Source organism: Cottoperca gobio, chromosome 23 (genome assembly GCF_900634415.1).
Source record: "Cottoperca gobio chromosome 23, fCotGob3.1, whole genome shotgun sequence".
Classification (NCBI taxonomy): domain Eukaryota; kingdom Metazoa; phylum Chordata; class Actinopteri; order Perciformes; family Bovichtidae; genus Cottoperca; species Cottoperca gobio.
The window spans coordinates 13,519,032-13,539,665 of NC_041377.1; the positions used below are offsets into that span (position 1 = coordinate 13,519,032).

Sequence of the window (20,634 nt, forward strand, 5' to 3'; positions counted from 1 at the left end):
AGGAACATAAACGTGCAGTAAAAAAACAGCCTACGGTAATTAGTTACATTACATATATGATTAAATATGTAGTGCACGTGCAACCATATGTATTTAATGCCTACTTATACTACTGGTCGTCGCATCTAAGAGAAATATCTCTTTATTTGCAGCAGTTATCTCTTTATCTACTCTCCTTGTTATGAGCCATGTAGCTATTTAATTTCCGGCAGCACTTAAATGCAACAAAAGCCACAGTCGCAAATGCTGCTGCTACAGCAATGTGTTAACCGCTGATATCAGTTCACTGTACTGGGAATCCTCTTATCCTTTCATATTCGCATTTGACTCGCCGACTGCAGAAATGCAGCAGTACTTTAGATCACAAGCGCATTAAACATCGGGGAATCCCTCGCCTAATTTACGTGCTGACGCAAGAGAGCATCAAAAACACATTTCCAAGCGAACCACTGTACCGTGACTCATCTATCATGTAGGTTTTCAAATGATGGGGCTGATTCCTAGACCAAGGCCGGGGGTTCCTTTTACCTTTTACATGTGAACTGGATCTCCATTATGTTCCAACGATGAGATTTTACGGCACGGAAACCGTAACTGCATTTTAGCTGCGTTATTTAGGATTTACACAAGCCGTCTACATCAAGAAGTTCAGAATGGTTCATTCCACTTTTGACAATAGCTTAATCCTACTGGGTAGTATATCAAGTGGAACACAGGCCATACAAAATACACAACCTTTTGTTAAACTGACACATCACCCCTTTTGTCATTATATGGACACATTGTCATATATAAAAAATAATCCAACCACTAAATTGATCAAAGATGAATAAAAATGGACATGTCCAGCATCACTTGTGGGGTTTTTTCCCGTTTTATTTTCTATTTGGTTCATTGACCTAATCTAAGTAGAAAGTAACCTTTTTTTCTTCGGCAATCTCTTTCATTCTGCATTTACCACAAATAATTTAGTTTGTCATTAAGAAACAAGGTTTTATTGACTGACAGAAAAACACCACTCACATTCAATCAACCAAGAACAAGTGTACAGTATTTCTAGAAACAGAAAAAAGTCTTAGTTCTATGTACAAGAATAAAAAAAATCTAAATGTATTAGTTCAAATGAAAGCATCCCCAATATAACTTACAAAAATATAGCGATATTTGACAAACAGCTTATGTCTATTGTTTTCATTAGTCACTAAGCTCCTCCTCATCACTGAAGTATGCACTCTTTTTGATCCTTGGTTTCTTGGAGTCTGAGGAAGTTGAAGCCTGAGCACTGTCCTCTTGAGACACACGTTCCTGCTTAATCTGCGTCTCCTCCTCTTCCTCGATACAGGCTTGCTGGAGGGACAGAAAAGATAGAAATATAAAACTGCTAAAAGATATACGTTTTGAATCCAGAATTGTTTTTCCAGTTCCTCAATCTAGCTCTTCTCTTTCTTGGGGTGAGTATGTTGCATTTCAGTCTAGACGTCTATTTGGATTTCTATACGTGCACTCTTACCTGAAAAGCTATGGCTTGGCTCAAACTATCTAAGGTTGGGTCCTCTCCCTCTTCTTCACTTTCTTCTTCTTCTTCTTCTTCACTGTAAAAGAAAAAGATGTTAGAATTACAAAAACAACACAATATCTCAAAATATCAGCTATAAAATACTTACACATGCTCAGGTTGTTCGGCCTTTTTCTTCTTTTTCTTTTCCTTCTTCTTCGGTGGTTCCCTCTCTCCCAGAATGTTTTTGGGGCATGCGTAGCTCAGATGTCCTGTATCCTGTGATGTTTCATTTAAAAGAACACACACAATCACACAACATTCTCCGGGATCATTTTCTACACGTTCAGAAAAAAAGTATACAAGCAATTATAATTCAATGATCTCACAATATGCACTGACCCCACATTCGTAACATTTAGTCTTGTCTGTGTAGTTCCGTCTTTTTATAAACTCAGTTGCTCGCCCATTGTCTATGGCAATGCTCGCCTTCACTGTTCTGCCAAACAACTGGGAGACAAACACATTTGTAACTCTGACAAGTGAATATCCAATAGCCATTAAAGAAACATCAATGACGAGGAGACTGCAGCTTGTGCTCAGTGACATACAGCATGTGAGCTCTTATGGTCTTAATGTGACACACTCACCTGTTTGTTGTTCACTGCTCTTGCACAGTTATGAGCAGATTCTCTGTCTAGGAAAAGAACAAACGCCACCCCTTTACTCTGGCGAGTGTCTTTATCCTTAACGATTGTAACCCTGAAATAAGCATGACAGTTATTAATACCTAACGTGTAATAGTAATAATAATGGATTTATTTATATAGCACCTTTAAAAACAGAGTTTATTAAGTGCTTTGATGGAAAAAGCAAATTTAAGCAAGACAAAAAAAACAGAGAAGACAAATGATGAAAGTTACTATAATTTTTTTTAGAAAAAAGAATACAAGCAATACAAAGACACCATGCACGTTTTATAAAAATATATTTTTTAAAGAAGTGATTTAAAAGAAGCCACTGATTCTGAAAGGCTTATTTCCACATGTTGTTCCAAAGCAGAGGGGCTCTAATGGATAAAGCATGTTCACCTCAAGGCCTCAAGCCTTGACCTTGGAGATGGCCAGAATCTAAGGCAGCAAACTGGCCTATGGGGTCAACATTTCTGCTTTGTAGCTTGGGGCCAAACCCAGACGTGCTTTAAAAGTAATCAGTAAAATCTTTAAAACAATTCTACATCGAAGAGGAAGCCATTGGAGAGAAGCCAGGATTGAGGTGATGCAGTGTTGTCCTTTAAAAGCAGTAAGAAGCCTAGCTGCTGCAGGCTGAACTGCTGCTGCATTATCTCCTTGTTGTTATAACAATTACAAGTAGTCAGAGCCTTGAACTAATTGTTGTGAGTTATTCCTTCACTACTTTGTTTGATGTACACATTGCTGGAAGATATCAAAATAATACTAAATAAATTAGGACAGAGCCATTACTTACTTTACAACCTTTCCATATTTGGTGAATAGCTGAAAGACAAAGTGATCTGTTTCAGTGAGGAAGTTGCTTGGATTCAAAGACCACAGTGGCATTGTACTATTATTTGTGTTTCTGCCAGACAAAACCATCATTAACAATAAACTAACCTTGTGTATGTCATTGTTGGTAAGAGAGAACGGCAGGTTTGACACATACACAGTGCTTCTACTTGGTGCCAACCCCCCGCTCATACTGGATGCATATGACACACTGCAAAACAAAAACATAATACTTTAAAAAAAATGCACAACCAGCTACTTAGCTAATGTTAGTTTGTCAGATCCACCATTCATGTCGCGTTACGCATTTTTACTTAACTGTAAGCAGCGGAGTTCATTAACCAAATAACTTACCAACACAGCCTCCACCGTTAGAGTAATATATAGTGTGTTTGAAATAGCAGAATTGTGTGTATTTGTATGCAGCTAACGTTTAGCAAACAGAAACAAACGCCATCACTAAACGTCGCAACTTGATGACGTTTGCGCATTCCTCGTCCAATAAAACAGCCGTACTCCATGTAGCTACCAGAAAAGGCTAGGCTAACTAAACGATAGAGAGGAAGGTGAGATGGTTTTGCCTATTTGCCTGGGATAAATGTCCTTTTACTATAGTTTATTTAACATGTGTTCATCTCGAAAATACAATATTTCGCGTTAAATAAATCTATGTTATTTTTGTGTGTCGGTGTCGATTAGTTAAGTTGTTCTCAGCACGCTACTTTAGCAATGCTAGCTGTCTGTTCTACGTGAAACTACAGTAGTAAGTAGTACAAAACCATTAACCTGTTACTGTGTAGGTGAATTTACCCGAAAATGCCTAACAACGACATACCCAAAGTAAATTAAAAGCTGCTCTTCAACCATTTGCACCTGAACTAAAAGCTTCTGATTGGTGCAGATTTCTGTGTTTAACATATTGAATCCTGATTATTGGTGTTTACAGAAAACTTGTAATTAGTCTGATAGTTGGTTTCTGTCTTTTTCTCTGACCATTTGTTGGTCTCATTCAAAATATAACACAGAATCACTCCAAGTGCTTCTGGCACTGAGTAATAGTGGTCTGCATTTGAAGAACATGCTGTAGTGATTTTTCTAATTTATCGGCTAGGTGCTATCAAGCTAGTGCTATGTTTATATGGGGTTGTTGGTCTAATTGATATTCATAATGGACTCTATTCTGCAGAAAGGAACTTCAGCCTGCTCACTAATTGATCAGCTCATTGTCAAACAGTGCTACCTATCTTATTTCTAAAACGTGTGCAAAATAGAACGGTCTTTATTTTCTACATAACTTTATTTGACTTCGTAGGCTTAATTTCCTAAACAAATGAATGCAGAAGTATTCCAAGTGTATCGTCTAACACTGTTTGAAATAATGTTTTTACAGATTGTGTTGCAGATCATATTTTCTGTACATCACCCTGATTCGCAGAGGTCCTTCAATTCAAAAGTAAGTTAGTCTAACACTTTACAGTACGTGCATAACATTTTTACAGCAAGAGAAATGTCACTATGGCCTAAATGGAGCTAACATTTGAGAAACGGGATCATATTTCACATGCATGGGACAATATTCAGAGCATTTCATTTATTTTTAAGTGTTTTGCAAGAGCTGTCTTGGTGTTGCAGTCATGTGAGGAAACTTCTTATCCAGTTCCATGGATTTCATCAAAATATCGACTATCATTCTATGTTCTTGTATATCTAGTGATAATGAGTTTTACTGGAATATTACTTCCTGACAAACGCACCACTAACAACTACAGAACCTCATTAGCATTATTTATTTTGTGGAGCAACCCTTGCACGACTGCATTTATGTACATACAGTATCTGTCACTGTTCGCCTTTTGCAGTGACGTACAGGAGAGACAGGAATTTACGAGAGGTGTATGATGAACGCTTTTTAACAGAGAGGCCGGTGAGTGTGTAGAAAGTGACTTCACAGTCCATTTTATTCTCTTTTTATCACTTTTAACCTTATATGACATTCAAAAGTATGCATATACAAACCCAAGTAGGAAGACTTATTTGTCTTCCGAGCAGCGGCCAGTATACATAATTTGGTAAAGAAGAAGAACAATTTAAAATGTACCCATTCTGCTAGGGTCCGTACCCACGCGCAGCTGGGGCAGTGGAAAGGAGGGGCCCCTTTGGCAGGCCAGAGGAAGACTACGGACGCGGCGGGTACGAGTACGAAGGAGGTCCACGCTTCTTCCCGAATGGAGGAGGCCCGCGCAATTATCATGAAGATCAGAGGGCCTACCATGGTGACAACATTCACTTCCCTGGTGAACGCAGAGCTGTTCCACCTACAAGGAGGGTGAGAAAATTGAACGTCGTACATTTTTTAACATTGTTTTAAACACAAATGGAGTAAAGATTTGTGCAGTGGAGATAAAAACAAACATATTAGGAACTTCCAAAGACTGCTTCAACTCTGAAGAAAAGTATTGTTCAACAATCGAAATAAGAATTGAGATGAAGGATATAGAAGCACACAGAGTTGCTAACAAGATGTTCAATCGCAGCCAAAATTCTTTCAGAATTGAATATGCTTCAAAAAGTTGGTTTTGAGAGTCAGAAATATTAGCAGCTTCTACTTCACAAAGTAATTGTTGTAACATTGATAAACAACCCTAATCTACCACACAGATGCAAGTATTTATTTAGATTTTAGATGTTTGAAAGTTAAACAAATATTTTTAAAAATCTAAACTTGTTACATTATTCAGACTTATTATTTATAACTGTAAAAAAAAATGTCTGTATTTTCGCACATAATCACATTATTTAAAGTAAAGGTGTCTGCAAAGGTCACTTTCATGGATCTTTTTTTACATTTTCTTTTATTGTACAGGAGGACTATCCTTACAGAGTACCCAGGGAAGAGCCACACACAGGACGGCCTTTGGAGTTTGGGTAAACTGCTTGTTTTTCTTTAAGGAGCTAATTTCATTAGAATTGGATGTTCTCATTACGGACAGCAGGGGACGCGTTGTCTGTTTCTATGCACTTGTGCTGTTTAACGGTGCCAGAATATATTTGAGTTAATATTTGACGACGGTCGGTTGAAGTTCACTGGATGAAACAAAAGAAATGAATAAAAATAAAAACAACCTCGTGTGACACTCAATGCTCTGCAGTCTTTGTTGTAATCCAGTGTCATGTGATAAATTTAATGATTTCAGTTTAAATCCCTTCAACAGTATGAACACTGAAATATGTTAAGGGTCCAATTTAAAAAATGCACTGTTGCATACAGTTGCAAATTGAGCTGCTGCTAATGATTTTTTTTTTTTTTAAATCTGCAGATTAATTGTAGGATTAAATGTTTAGTCTATGAAACGTCAAAAAAAGAGACGATTGTGCCGTATTCAAATAGCTAGTTTTGTTTGACTAAAAGTCAAAAAGATTAACTTTGCTATGACAAAGAAAAGCAGCAAATCCTCTCATTTGAGAGGCTGGAATCAGAGAATATTTGGAATTTTGAAATAATGATAGAAATCATCATATAAAAATAGCTGAGGGTTATTTTTAGGAAGAAGGGCGACGAGATAACGGGTGTCAGGAGTTACAGGGGATTAAGGGAGTGATAAAAGGTCTGTTTCGCACAATGCATGTACATGTTTATAGAAGGTTTTGTTATTGGGAACCATAAACTCAATCTGTGTATCACACACTTGGTATTTTCATATTAACCTGTGACCATCAGCACTCATAAAACATATATACACCCTATAATTTAACACCACGAGCTTGTCGTGTATATTTCCACCCTCTCGAAGATTCAGTGCTCTGTTTGCAATCTCAGTGACTCATACAGTGACATGAAGCGTCACCTTTTTTTATATAACAAATGTATTCATGCATTAGCATTAATGATATTCTAGAAAACAAGAGCTTCTCTATATCTGAGCCAGACTGATGGTGACCGTTCAGCCGGATAGATGTTAGAAGTCAGGTTAGGATCCTGACGGAGAACTGAAGCGTTTTATTTTGCATTTTTAAACGTGTACAGTCGTAACCATACTTGGCTAGAGCGGTATAATGCTATGACACGTGCATATATGGATATGATCTGTTATCTGCTGGATAATAAAATAAAATAAAATAAAATAAAAGAACATAAAATAATTAAATAAAAATAAAAAGACACGGTTTAATTAAATAAGAAAGAAAAAAACCGGGCAGAGAGAACCGTACTAATGTCTAATTCTGACTTTTCTTTATTTTACTTTTTTTTTACTTTTGAGCGAACATCAGGTGATTGGAAAGGGATTCCATACTTTATTCAAACACCCTTAAAATACAGAGATGATTTTAAATTAAGTTAAATACAAATTGACCAAATGATACTGATGTTGCCATGTTGTACAGTATGCATCTGCAGCTGACCACATATTTGTGTGCATTTATCCCCTCAGCGCCCGCCCACCACAGCCCCATAACGCGCGAAATCAGGGCATCTACCCAGCGCCCAGATCACTGCCAGAGAGCGGGGAGGACACACTAGTGCAAGCCATCCTCAACCTGGACAGAGGGTACGAGTGAATGCACACGTTAATCCCTTTATAGGGTGTTCACGTGGAATCATTGCCCAAGTGTATGCAGTGTGTAATTGATGAAAACACCTCGTGTACATGTTCAGAATTAAAACCTGCATATGTTTAGGCCTCGATGCTAGATGGCAGTGTTGTGCTGTGTTGGCACACAAAAAAGGTTAGAAATACTTGTGTGTTCTTAGATTCTCTGAAACAGTTGTTGCCAGTGGTTGAAGAAGTATTCATATTATTTGTACTTAACTAATACTACTCTGTAAAAATACTCTGTTACAAGGAAAAGTCCTGCTTTGAAAATGTTGCTGAAGTAGAAGTATGCAAGTATAATCTGGAAAATATGTATTAAAAGTACACGATGCAGAAAATTCCTCACATTTGAGAAGCTGTAAACGTTGATGAAAAACATTAATAATAATTGATTTAATTGGCTCATCAATTCTAGTACTTCTAGGCCTGTGTATTTTTGGGTAGTTTAATTTATAATCATCAAATTGTATTGCATTTAAATGTTTGAATTTTTATAAAGAAATGTAATGAAGTAGAAAGTGGCATGAAAAGAAAACACTCGAGTAAAGCACAAGTTCCTCCAAAGTACAGTACTTGAGTAAATGTACTTGGTTGTATTCCACCACTGGTGCAGATATTGGTTTGAAAGATGGAACTATTTTGTCCTTCAGACAAACGCTTTGCACGTTCAGACTATTCACAGCCCGCTTGTCCCCTCTGCCTTTCCCAGGGAGGACAGAGACCACTTCCGAAGAAAGGCAGCCCCCTTCCCTCCTCTCAGAGAGCGCTCCCCTGTGCGCCGCGAGGTGGCCCGCTCCCCCCACAGTCGCTCCGGCTCCAGCGTCAGCAGCAGAGGCTACTCACCGGACAGAGCCAAGAGCCTGCCGTTTCCCTCACAGCAAGGCAAGAGTATGTCGAACCCTTAGAGTTTCCCCCTCCCCTGATGCCCTGTTGAGCTCTCTTAAAACCTCTTTGTGTCCATCCAGGCACAAGAGGAAATGCAACTGACAGCAGCCTCCTGTTGCAACTTAAGTCACCACTAATTTATTGACCGAGGCCATATGGAAAAGCTCAGTTAGGCCTTGCTTTTACAGAGAGTTCAAGACAAATACCCCCCCCAAAAAAATGTACATTCATTGTCATAATTTTCCTCCTGTCATTTCACTGTCGTATCCATAACTGGTAATCTGGTTGACCGGCTTTTCAGGTGTGGACGGTCCAGAGGCTCATGCAGGTCTTTCTGAGCACCTTCAGGGGGAGCTCTTTCCTCAACAGAGTGGACATGAACCTTTGGGTCTGTACATTAAAGCCTTGTGAAACGAGCTTTGACCTGGGTGGCAATAAACAGATTAGTGGCTCCTCGCACGCCTCCTCGCATCCTTGTCACGTCAGAACGACGTCAGGAGGACCCGTTGTGGCTTCCTACACTCAATGTCTGCCATTAAGTGTTGAGAAGGATGCAAGGACGGAGGACATGCGGAATTAATGGCCTGCATATGCTTAAAACTAAAAGTTTAAACCTAATAGAATTAACCTCAGTCAACAATCAATTCTAAGCACAATACACTCCGGTGTCCTATTTGACACTGAAATTCTTTCACCCAGGTCTGAAGAAAGTTGCGTTATAAATTCTGTTTCTTGATTAGTACCTAGTGGGGACTTTGCTGTAATGAATTATTTTTTCTACAACCTGTTGTGGTAGCACTTTCCACGGTTCCTGCTCTGATCTGTACATGTATGACATTTGATTTTCAAGGCCTGGAGATATCGCTTAAGTTTTTTTTTTTTTTTTTTTTAAGTAATTGTCCAGACCAAAAGCTGTCCCACATGAGTCCGTGTGGATCACGCTGTCTGCTCTGGGAATAATACATATGATAAGGGTAGCGTGTGTAGGCTTAACAGTCTATATCCAAGCTGTATGACACTACTTTATATGCAGGTACTGGGACGTACAGCTTACTAAGAAGGTTTCTTTTTTTTGATGCCTGTTTGCATCTCAGATTTTTATTCCATTATTTAAGTTACTGACCCTGGACATGTACTGCATGTCAAGTTTACAGAACTAATTTCCCAGCATGTCGGCAATAAACCTTAGGTTAACTGGACTTTTAAAGCGCTACCCTCTTTTTGTTTATCTGCATGTTTTAAACTTCCCGAGCCCCCGGTATCCACAAGTGTTATTTAGCTCCGTAAAATGATGTTGCTCCACGTTGTGTTAAAACGTTTGGAATGCATGATCGTAACACCTTTTTCGGATGATGATCTGCTCTGCAATCATATTTCCAGTGAAGTGATCATTTGCCTACATTTCCAGAGCTTAAATCTGAACATTGGATAACGCCATGTTCAACATTCTTGTTTAATTTTGTTGAAATCTAAAAGTCAAATTTATCTCTATGTAATGCTCCATAATAACAGCCACAAATAAATACATTTTTGCCATGTGTTTGGAATAAAATGTTCTATAAATCAGCTATGAATGATACGTTAACAAACTTTATTTAATGGTATGTGTTGTAAAGTGAGGCTGCAGGGGAATATAGTAACAAAACGAAGCGTCTTCAGTTAATTACTTTCATTAAGACGATTCTATTTTGTGTTGCAAGTTTTCTGAAATGTTACATTTTAAATATGCAAATGAGGATCGATTGCTAACTTTATTAAATTTAGGAGAAATAGAAAGACCCAAATAGACCAAGTGTAGTAAAAAGAACACCTAAACGTGTACGTAGACATGTAATGGAAGCAAAAATAACTCAAACTTTGCATAACATGCTTGTGCCAGCGGTGTCTCACCAGGAAACCACTGCCAATCGACAATGTAACTCGTGCATCGTACTGCACATGCTACAGCCTCTGTACCAGTTCTTTCAATTGATTTTTTTTCTTTTTTTTTTGACCATACAAATGAGAATAAGAGCGAGATAAAATTACATGCAGTGGATTGGTTTCAGAACTATACAAAGGTTACAATCGTTAAACTCCAACCTATTCCCGCTCCGGGTAACCTGAGAGAGACAGAGTGTTTTGTAATGTGTCCAGCAGCCGGCCCTCCTCCCCGCTCCGTCTGCCACTTTGTCAGGCCTCATAAAGATGCCACCAGGTTGTGTGTGTGTGTGTGTGTGTGTGTGTGTGGACCAAGAAGGAATGGTATAAGATGTCTGATGGATATTCCTGAAGCCAACGCTTCCACATCGGGGGTGTTTTCTTTTTGTTGTTTGTTGGTAGATTTAATTGCACAAAGCCTTGGCTGGTGTCGGGGTGACCGCGGGAGAAAAGTTGTCAGAAAAACAAATGGAAAGTGAGGGTGGAGGTGGTGTCCGGTTTGATGAGTGGGCATTTGTAAAAGAGAGAAACGTAGGTGCCGGTCTGTTTCTTGATTGTTCCAGATGTTCTAGCCTTGGTACCTGGAAGCAAACATCAACAAATACTTTCCAGACATACTAATTGTTTTTTCTTTTTCCGCCTTCCACTGGGTTTTTTTTCTCCTTTCTCTAGTTTTATCATTTTCTCCATTCTAAATCAAACTTTTGTTTTGTCCCTCTTTTATTTCTCCAGACAAAATTCCTGGCCTGTCAAGAGAAGGCTCCCCACACAGCGCAACCTCAAACAAGGTACCAAACTGCAATACTGGTGTTTCTTTTATATATGTATGTATATATATGTGTGTGTGTATGTATGTATATATATATATATATGTATGTGTGTATATATGTGTATATATATATACATACATATATATACACACATATATATATATATGTGTGTGTGTGTATATGTATGTATATGTGTGTGTGTATATGGGTATTGTGTATATATATATCATATATATATATATATAATATATATATATATATATCTATATATATATATATATATATATATATATATATATATATATATAATATATATATATATATATATATATAACATATATATATACACATATATATATATGTATATATATATGTATATATATATGTATATATATAATATATATATATTACACATAATATATATATATATATATATATGTGTTACATATTATTATGTAATATTATCTGTATGTGTTATGTATATATGTGTGTATGTGTATATATATATAACATATATGTGTGTGTATATATGTATGTATATATGTATGTGTGTATAAAGAACAATCATTCCTGAAGCTTTGAGAGGAAAAAAAATATTTATTACAAGCGTCTTTACATCACAAAGCATTTAGCTGGTTATGTCAGAGCAAGGGTAGTGAACAGTTCAGCTGAATATGGAAAATGCAAGTGTTACTGCCATTTGTTTCATATTTTGTACACCAATAGTGAGCATTGTGGAATATATGTTGTAATAGACATTGTTACAGAGTAACATGGCACTTTACTGTGAAGAGCACAGTTAATGAAGTGGCACCTTCTTTGTTGTTTCTCATAAAATATTAACGAGGTCTGTTTGTTACAACTGCAATTTTCTATATCATACACTTCAACAGAAAACAATTCTTTAAACCATGGATATAAAAATACCAGTATTAAAATCTTAACTTAGTATATACATTATCATTTTGTACTATTATGCATTAAATAATTATTTGGTTCGTTTCTATTTTCTACTTTATCAACCTCTGTGTACAATGTGTTGCTATTTTAATGCACACAAAGATATTTCTGCAAAATGTAAAACTGAACATAAAACATTAATTAAAAAAAGTTAATGGCAAATGCTGAAATGAAAGAGAAAGTTTAATGTTGCCACTCTGCATAATTCTGGTCTTCACTGTCTAAAGAAAGGCTTCCAAATGTACCAGTCCATGCATCATGTTAGTGCTAAAATGCAATAAAACCCATTATAAAGGCCAAATTTGATCATACACAAAACATTTTTTTGAAAAGATTTTCTGAATATATGTTACACAGATCTGTCTCAGCTGTTTAGATTGATTACTTCTTTCACTAGATGTGGGCCTAAAATATGATATGACATTTGGCCATGCATCTTCTGTAAGGGCATAATATAGTCTGTGCACATGGGTTGCTTAAAAATGCGTTTTTAAACCCAGATTTTATCTGCAAAAACCATCATATGATCCAAAAATCTGACTATTGCTTAGTATAGTGCAGGTTATAAAGTAAATGCACTCTGAGCTGTTAGGAGATGATACAGTTTTTGGAGCGGTGGCTCTTTCTGCGACCAGTCTGTGAGCCATGGCTCATGGAAGAGAGGGCTGTAACCCTTGTAGGGTAGTCCTCAGCGTAGTAGCGCCCAGCCACACGAGGCTGAGGGATTGGCTGTCCCAGGAAATAGCCCTCCTCCTCAGAGTCCGAAGATGAGGAAGAACAAGTAGAGCAACAGTCATCCTCATCTCTGTAGAGACCCATGAAATGCTCAACCTGCGGGTCTCCTTGAGCTGATCCCTGGAGCATATAGTCAGATCTTGTTTGGGAGTAGGCCAAGGGCAGCCTGTGTGCAGGATGCTGTAGGAGCATGGCACCACTAGGAGCGTTTAGCAGACCATGCTGCTGGGGATCATAATGCCTCTGTGCTTGCTGCTGGGGCTCATATGGCCTCTGTGCTTTCTCCAAAGGCATCATGTGAAGGTTGTTGTCCGAGCGGGTCTTGCGGCTCCTATGGTGCCGGCCTTGCCGGTGGTGTTGGTGCTGCCTGCTGTGCCCATGGTGGCTTGTTGGGCGGCTTCTTTCTTGGCCCATCTCATCTGGGCAGTACGCCCTCCGCTGTGGCTTCTCACTCATGGGATGCCTTCTAATATTGACATCAAACCCGTCATTATATCCATTGTCCACAGTGTCTTCTGAAAACTTGACCATTTGAGGAGGCCTGGACTGGGACTTGCTCCTCCTCAGAGCTGGGGCATGGACAAAGGAGGAAGGGAGGCCTTCCGAATGTGGGGTCAATGCGAGAAGTCCTCCTGGTGTGCCTCCCCTTATTGCCAATGCTACCTCCTCCTCGTCTCCTTTCTCCATGTTAAGGTTGAGAGAGATGGCACTGTGGTGAAGATGAGATGAATTAAAGGTCCCCATGTTGCTCATCTTCTCGCAGTCATCTACCACCGAGGGATCCTGTATGGCAAGAGTGTAGACTATGGGTCTATCCCTGCCATCTCCATCCACTGATGCACCTAAAAAAAAAGCAAGTAGGAGAGATATGTTTTTGAACAGCTGTTTGATATGAAAAAAAAGCACATCTTGTCATTGAACACATGCAGCAAGATCCTTACCAGTGATATTTGAGAGCGCCAGGGAGTCCATGGAGTCTCCAGCCCCCTGCTCAGCTTTCCTCAGCTCATCAGCAATACACTCAAGGGAGTTTTCATACCACTCCCTTGTGTCTGGCCAGAAGGCCCGTCTTCCTGTCGCAGATTGGTCCTGATCCTGGTCCAACTCCAGCTCTTGGATCTTTCTGGCACTAGCAGGACCTGGATGACTCCCATAGGCTGAGTCTCCCAACCCATCCTGGGACTGAGCCCAGTACATTTCAGGCAGGTTCTTCTTGCTTATCAGTCCAGGACTAAAGCTGTTGGCTCGGGATTGATTGGAAGTCTGGCTCTGGGTGGGACTGGCAGGGGTAGGAGAGGAGGCTGTAACCCCCAAAGATGCAGTATCAGGCTTTAGCCACGGGTCACTCATTAGCCTGTTTCTGTCACTACTAGGGCTGGGAGATTTTAGGGATGGCTGCTGAAGTTGGTGTAACATCCCGCGATCACCAAACTTGAGAAGAAGCTGAGTCATATAGTCCTCATGCTGGGCCCACTCCTCTGGATCCTCCTCTCCACCAGCATCCTGCTCCTCCCGCTCCCTCCAGAACCTCTCCTCCTCCAGGCCTAGACGGGCCAGTTTACGCCCTACGATACCAATGTCGCAATCAGCGTCTCCATCTCCAAACTTATACTCAAATGGGGGGGCGGGGATGGTGGCGGGGGGGTTAAACAGCTGTGACTGTCTCCACTGTTCGGCAGGCCTGCTGCTCTTCCCCATGCGCACACTACGCCGTGATTCACGTGAACGCGCAGACTGGAAGGCAGAATCAGACGAGTCGGAGGCAAGAATATCTTCCCCCTGGCTGCAGGCCTTTGAGCAGTAGATGCGACCCTGCTTTGGCAGGAAGGGACAGCCAAGCAAGGATGTCTTGCACTGGGCACAGCAGAAGCACTGGTCTGCTGCATGCCAGTGTACACCTTCATAGGTCATCTGGGCATGGTCAACACCTAAAGGATCGAGGGATCAAAAGAAAAGGACCATAAGATTAGATATAGTACTTCTACACAAGTAACAAAATAAATACATAAGCAGGATCTTGTGTTCCACCTTGAGTATTCAAAGTGTTTTATTCTAATCCTAAAAGAAACAAATACGCTAGCACCTCATAAATATAACTCACCAATATTTTCACCACAGGCCTCACAGTACTCTGCATACAGTGACTCAAAACAGCCAGTACAGTAGGGCCGGCCATCTTTCATGATGTAGCGCTGCCCCCCTAGCATTGTTTCGCATTCAAAACAGGCAAAGTGCTTCATGTGCCAGTGACGACCCTCTGCTTCAGTGCACTCATCCGAAAAGATGATCTGAAGGGAAAGACACATACCGCTGTTAGTTCTGTGGAACTCTTTGGACTTGGTACTGACATGGCAATGGTTCATTGTGAAACATTAAGTGGGTAGTGCTATTACTGTGTCTTACCTCGTCACAAGAAGAGCATCGTGGTTTGAGAAGCTCAGCGTGGTGTCGTCCGCAAAGGGTCTTGCCATTTTGGTGGAAATATATCAGATCCACCAGCAGCTCTTCACACGTGGCACACACAAAGCACGCCGGGTGCCAGCAGGGGCCTGGCCCTGCTCTGGAGGCAAAAATGGCCATCTCTCCTCCATTGATGCCTCCGCCACACTGAAAAACACAAACAGATGATCTATGAGATTTATATTTCAGGCATCTTGTTGTTTACAATGCATAGGGGTTCATCATTGAGCCTATGATAAAATCTGGTGATAGATATGCTAGCATGAGAATCATATAACATACAGCAATAACATTTCAAAATAGATTCGATGCAATCGATGCCTGTGATGCGTGAAGAATGCAACGTAAACAAAAGAGAGATTATGGAGATAACTATTCAAAATATATCACTGGTGTTTCATTTGCGGTGAGGCTAAAGCAAAGAAGGCCAAACAACAGGTGATCATACTGCAAGTGCCAAAGGAATATGATCCATTCAAAACACATCCGTGAATCCTACAGTGATGACAATCATAGGACAGATACAGCAACAGTTGATAACATTGACAGTGCAATTTAATCTCTAATGACTGCACCCCCCCAGTGTCTTCCGGAGTAGAACTCTTTGTATTAACATGGGTGCAAAACAAATTGTAGGACAAACTCAATTGACTAATGTCTCTGTGTTTCAATTTGGGGCTCTTTCACTTTGTGATAAATTCATCAATTATGCATTGGGTGTTGCTGAGGAATTGGACAGCATTTTTGTCACATGATCTTAAACAGAACACACTGGCTTTGGTCCTGAGTCGAAAGATCGTATGACTCCACAGAGATTGTAAGAGCGAGTTTGAACCTGCAATCAAAAGTCTTTATATAACCCAGCAGAGCTATGAGACACCCATATGCAGCTATGGGATAGTATGCCCAGCTGTTAACCATTATTGCCAGGGTGGAGAGGCAGGGGCCTTGGATACGGGGGTGTTGTGTGTCCCCACCAGGAAACTGGAGCCTGACAAAGTGTGTGTGAATGTATGTGTACACCCACATCTTTATGATATTTCATTTAGAATGCATGAGCATGTGTAGTGTACGAATGGTTGCATGACTGTAATAATGTCCACATGTGTGTTGGATAAGTCAGAGGTTGTGTTTGCAGAGCATATATGAATACATATGCATGCTCAGTATGTCCAAGAATGTGTGTGTCAGTTGGTTGGCCTATGTATCATTTTAGTGTGTGGGTGTGTGACCTTGCATCCCTGTGGTAGCATCTGTGTTTGAGTGATGATGGACTTGATCTGCCTGTCTGGGGGAATTACCATGGAGAGGATGTGGTTTAACTCACTAGTCAGGGCTTAATTTTCCGGAAGACACATAACACTAATATTTATATTTGTTGCATTGAAAGGACATTTTTCAGGAATACGCTTCAGGACAGCTTGAATGGCAGTGAATGTTATGTTTAAATCACTAAATCAAAAGTGGGAAACTAAGGTCAGCCTTTAGGATTGTTTCCAGTGTTGTTTTAGTTTGTTCAGAGCTCACGTCAACTTCAACCAACACGTCTAGAGCAAGAAACATAGCTTGCATTTCCAAAAACGTTGGACCTTCCACACAAAGATTAAAAAAGCTACTTCCCTTTGACAGAACAATCTTAGATAATACTGTTTATGTACTTAATGGACCAGCTGCATGTGATTACGCCAGTAGATGTGGAATAATGTGCCACATGCTGTGAAAGTAGGATTTTTAAGACTTTATGCAAGAATTGCTCGTTAACCTGCACATTTCTTTTTTAGCAGTCTGTCATGCTGAGATATAGATGGGCAGCAGGAAATGTGCCAAATTCCTCTCGAGGATCTGGCTTCTCCGCTCAACTTGAGCGTGAGCCTCCCAATTTCCCAGCTTCCCCTCTCGCTCTAATGAGGAGGTTTATGTCCCTGATTAAAACCATTAGCCAATCAGGATTGTGCCTCGGGCTTCTATGCGTTGGGATGGTGGGTGTTAGCTGCTCGAGATATAAATAACTTAATACCAACAGGTCGGTTTCCTTGTAACTGCTAGCTTACCTTATAGCACTAAATGACGCAATGTTTGCACATGCATGTATGTGTGTGTGTGTGTGCTCATGGGTATCTAGTATGGCACCTACACTTTCACAGCGGGTGTGGTGCAGAGCTCTGGGCAGGATCTTGGGTGTTCCTCTCCCCAGTGCCTCTCTCTTCCTCTGGGCACTGAACATGTGGATCTCCCTCTTTTCCTCCTCCGTCAGAGAGTGGCAGTAACGCACCTGGTAAACAAAGAAAAGAAACAGAGAGATGAGTGGAGTTGACAAAGCAAAACGTACTTTCTCTGTGTTTGGAGATCGTGATGAAGGCCCAGATAAAAGACCAAGACTGTCCTAACAACCAGCTTGGTTGTTCTCTAAACAACAGTAAACGATGCTGGTGTGTGAGCTCACAAACACACACACACACCCACACTCACTGTCTCTCCCTTTCACACACACACACACACACACACACACACACACACACACACTTATGTGCTTATCCCTACGAACCACAGTTACGCAAGGAATCCTCCGGTCTGCTGACAAATATCATAAAATCGCAGTCAAATACTGCGTGTGTGTGTGTTTAAAGAGACCACCTTCGCAGACAGTAGACCCCCCCCCCCCTCCCTGGTGATAACCCCTCCACCATATCTCCTAATGTAAACTCTATTAACACAGATGTGAAAGGAGTGCTGGTTTATACACCATAAAGTTGTTCTACAGAAGAGGCTGGCATGTGTTTTACTGTCACAGGACGTTTTGGGAATGTGTTCATTGTTTTAGTTTTACAAGAAAAGGCTTGCAAGATTGTTAAGGCTTTACTCAGCTGCTGGCTTTAGACATGTTCATTTTACTTCTTAAATGTTGTTTAAAGAACAACAATGGGCCATTGTAGGTAAGAAAATAAATGACATTGTTGAGGGAGGTGGTAATATTACCAGGTAATTTACTAGAGGTGCAACAGTATGGAACATTAAGGAGATATCCTTAAATCTGTCCGTTGCATTGTAGTTCCTGACGTTGTTCCTTACGTTGTTCTCTTCTGAACAGGCTCAATTCAATGTGTCGTCAAAGTCCGGATGCTTAACTTAATCTTAACTAAAACAATTCAAGTAGGCTACAATCTTGACGTTTCTGGGCGAAGATCACAAGTATTTCCTTATTGATAAAACCGATGAGTATAATATGATTAGGTCATCCGCTGCAGACATAATACACAGCAAGAGGTGGCTGCTGTGGTGTGATGAGGTTGATCCAACTTTGTAAAGTGAAGCAATGTGGTTCTTTGACAATGACAAAAAACATTTTTTTTAGCCCAGAATCACAATATTATCATAAGATTGAAGATTGAAGAGTTTTTTCTCCAAACATTACCCTCCTCTCCAGCTCTGCATTTATTTTTCTAACCTATTATCCCTCATACGCTGTCATTACTAGAAAATTATAAATACATTTTCTGAGTTAAAATGGCTTTTTTTTTTGCATGTAAGATGTTTGGGTGTTTCAATTCACAACAGCTTTCGGTGTTTACACGTCTACTGACGCCTTAACTGACATTTCCAGCTTCATTCATTCACCTCCTTTCGGTGCTCGAATTTAAACTGGATCTTCAACTTCCTTCAGCACCTTTGTTTGAACTGAAACCTCTTTCACCGTTCTGCATTTTCAGTATTTCAAACTTTAGTTTCAGTTGCGGTGCCAGAGACGGTTGAAGTGAGTGCTACAGGCACATTTCAGAATCATACAAAAAAAAGTATCCAGCTCTTAAGTTGAGCTTGCTCCTGGTTCACGAAATAAACTTCCCTCAGCTACAATATCTCTGACAGATATTGACAACATTTGAAAGACGAAATACAAGCTTTAATCTCCGTCTGTCGAATTGGAGCTTTAATACGTCAAAACAAGGCGGCATGTCTGTTTGATCGCCGTCTCTCTCTCATTATCTCTACCTCGTTGTCATGAGGTGGCAGCTGGTAGAGGAGCTGTCGGATCCTGTGCTTCTCCCCGGGGCTGTTGACATAAGGCACCTTTTCCTCTGGCAGACAGGAGAAATACATCTGGACCTGCGGATGAAGACGGATAAATGAACTTTAGAAGACAGGAAGAATTCACATCTTGTCAGTCCGTCGGTAGCTTGGTTCTGTACACTTGGAGCGCGAGAATTTCATCAACATTTTAAAGTTAAAAAAAGAGCCTATATTGTCATTTTCTTTCTTTCTGTCAGCAGGATATCAATGCACAATGGTTGCTGCTATGTGTGCTCTTATTCTGTGACAAACATGTCAATCTCAATCCAGTCGAAAGCGTCCGACTGGGACAGCAAGGGACTGGAGATGTTAATATTTGCCTTGGCTAATTCCCGCTGATAAGGGAGAAGGAAACATTTACAAAATGTTGTTTGTCAGTGTGCATTTCCAGGAAATAAATATTGGAGACGGACTGAGAAGTACTGAACATCTTCTTGAATACACACTAATATTTGTGAAAACATCCATAGCCAGATGTTGGGCATGCAGCGATACTAATCCGATAGTATGGCATAAAGAACAGAATGTCTTCACGCATAAACTCATTTGAACTAAAAACCTATGTGGTTAGCATACAGGTTTATACTCTCATCCGCTGAAGGAAAATTACACCTTTGCATACAAATAATTTTGTGCTGGGATTGGTGGTGTACCGGACAGCACTGTGGTAGCGACCTGTCAATCCCGAGGTAGCCACGCCCTGAAGCATACCCTGGTTTATCGCCTATTTTACTCAAAATGGAGCCATAATTGACTAAATGAACATCACGCTGTATTGAAGAAGGCTTGAATCTAGCGATTGAGACCATAAACTAATTAGGAAAATGTTTACTGAGGTAATAAATTAAGTGAGAACTCGGATAATTTTCTCATAGCTTTCTATACAATCAGACTTATTTTTGCAACCAGTGGAGTCGCTCCCTACTGGCTATTAGAAAGAACGCAGGTTTAAGACAATGTAACATGGTCCTACCTGCTCAGGTCTGAGTCCCGGTGGAACCCACGCATACTCCTCCAACGCACATCCAGAGTCATCATCTGAGGTGGAGCTCCTCTGGAAACCCACGGATATCTTCCCCATCTTTCCCCCGGTACGAGGCTCCATGTCCGGGCCTCGGGGAGAAGGGCGCTCACCTCTTTCACTGCGCTCCAGGTTCATCACACACGGGCGCTGCGGATAAAAGGGAGGATTTATAGAACTTACTTTCATCTTGTCTATCCCTCCT

At 40.3% G+C, this 20,634-nt stretch overlaps 3 protein-coding genes across 5 annotated transcripts in view; 1 reads left to right on the plus strand and 2 right to left on the minus strand.

Moving 5' to 3' along the window:
- Positions 1-967: 967 nt before the first annotated feature.
- On the minus strand, positions 968-3,535 carry zcrb1 (zinc finger CCHC-type and RNA binding motif 1). Of its 2 annotated transcripts, none has more exons than XM_029462558.1 (8): positions 3,376-3,535; positions 3,130-3,232; positions 2,984-3,012; positions 2,146-2,257; positions 1,898-2,005; positions 1,665-1,774; positions 1,511-1,592; positions 968-1,347 (listed from the first exon to the last, which is right to left on the minus strand). In XM_029462558.1, the coding sequence occupies exons 2-8, from the start codon at positions 3,211-3,213 to the stop codon at positions 1,195-1,197; spliced, it is 678 nt and encodes a 225-aa protein (XP_029318418.1). In that variant the 5' UTR covers positions 3,214-3,232; positions 3,376-3,535; the 3' UTR covers positions 968-1,194. The 2 variants fall into 2 exon arrangements, with proteins under 2 accessions (XP_029318418.1, XP_029318419.1); XM_029462559.1 differs by lacking the exon at positions 3,376-3,535 and adding an exon at positions 3,341-3,360.
- pphln1 (periphilin 1) lies at positions 3,483-12,675 on the plus strand. The gene is made up of 10 exons (XM_029462537.1): positions 3,483-3,587; positions 4,412-4,474; positions 4,881-4,945; positions 5,132-5,347; positions 5,885-5,946; positions 7,452-7,568; positions 8,323-8,501; positions 8,800-8,886; positions 11,151-11,206; positions 12,649-12,675. Coding segments are annotated over exons 2-10 (810 nt in total). The 5' UTR covers positions 3,483-3,587; positions 4,412-4,473.
- LOC115028657 (prickle-like protein 1) overlaps positions 11,771-20,634 on the minus strand; it is a 28,474-nt gene continuing 19,610 nt past the window's right edge. For both annotated transcript variants that reach the window (XM_029462549.1, XM_029462548.1), the window contains exons 2-8: positions 20,382-20,579; positions 19,331-19,444; positions 17,478-17,615; positions 15,287-15,490; positions 14,985-15,171; positions 13,825-14,811; positions 11,771-13,725 (exon numbers count right to left, since the gene is read on the minus strand). In XM_029462549.1, the coding sequence (XP_029318409.1) occupies positions 12,737-13,725; positions 13,825-14,811; positions 14,985-15,171; positions 15,287-15,490; positions 17,478-17,615; positions 19,331-19,444; positions 20,382-20,567 (2,805 nt within the window). In that variant the 5' untranslated portion in view covers positions 20,568-20,579 and the 3' untranslated portion in view covers positions 11,771-12,736. The remainder of the gene's footprint in view (positions 13,726-13,824; positions 14,812-14,984; positions 15,172-15,286; positions 15,491-17,477; positions 17,616-19,330; positions 19,445-20,381; positions 20,580-20,634) is intronic.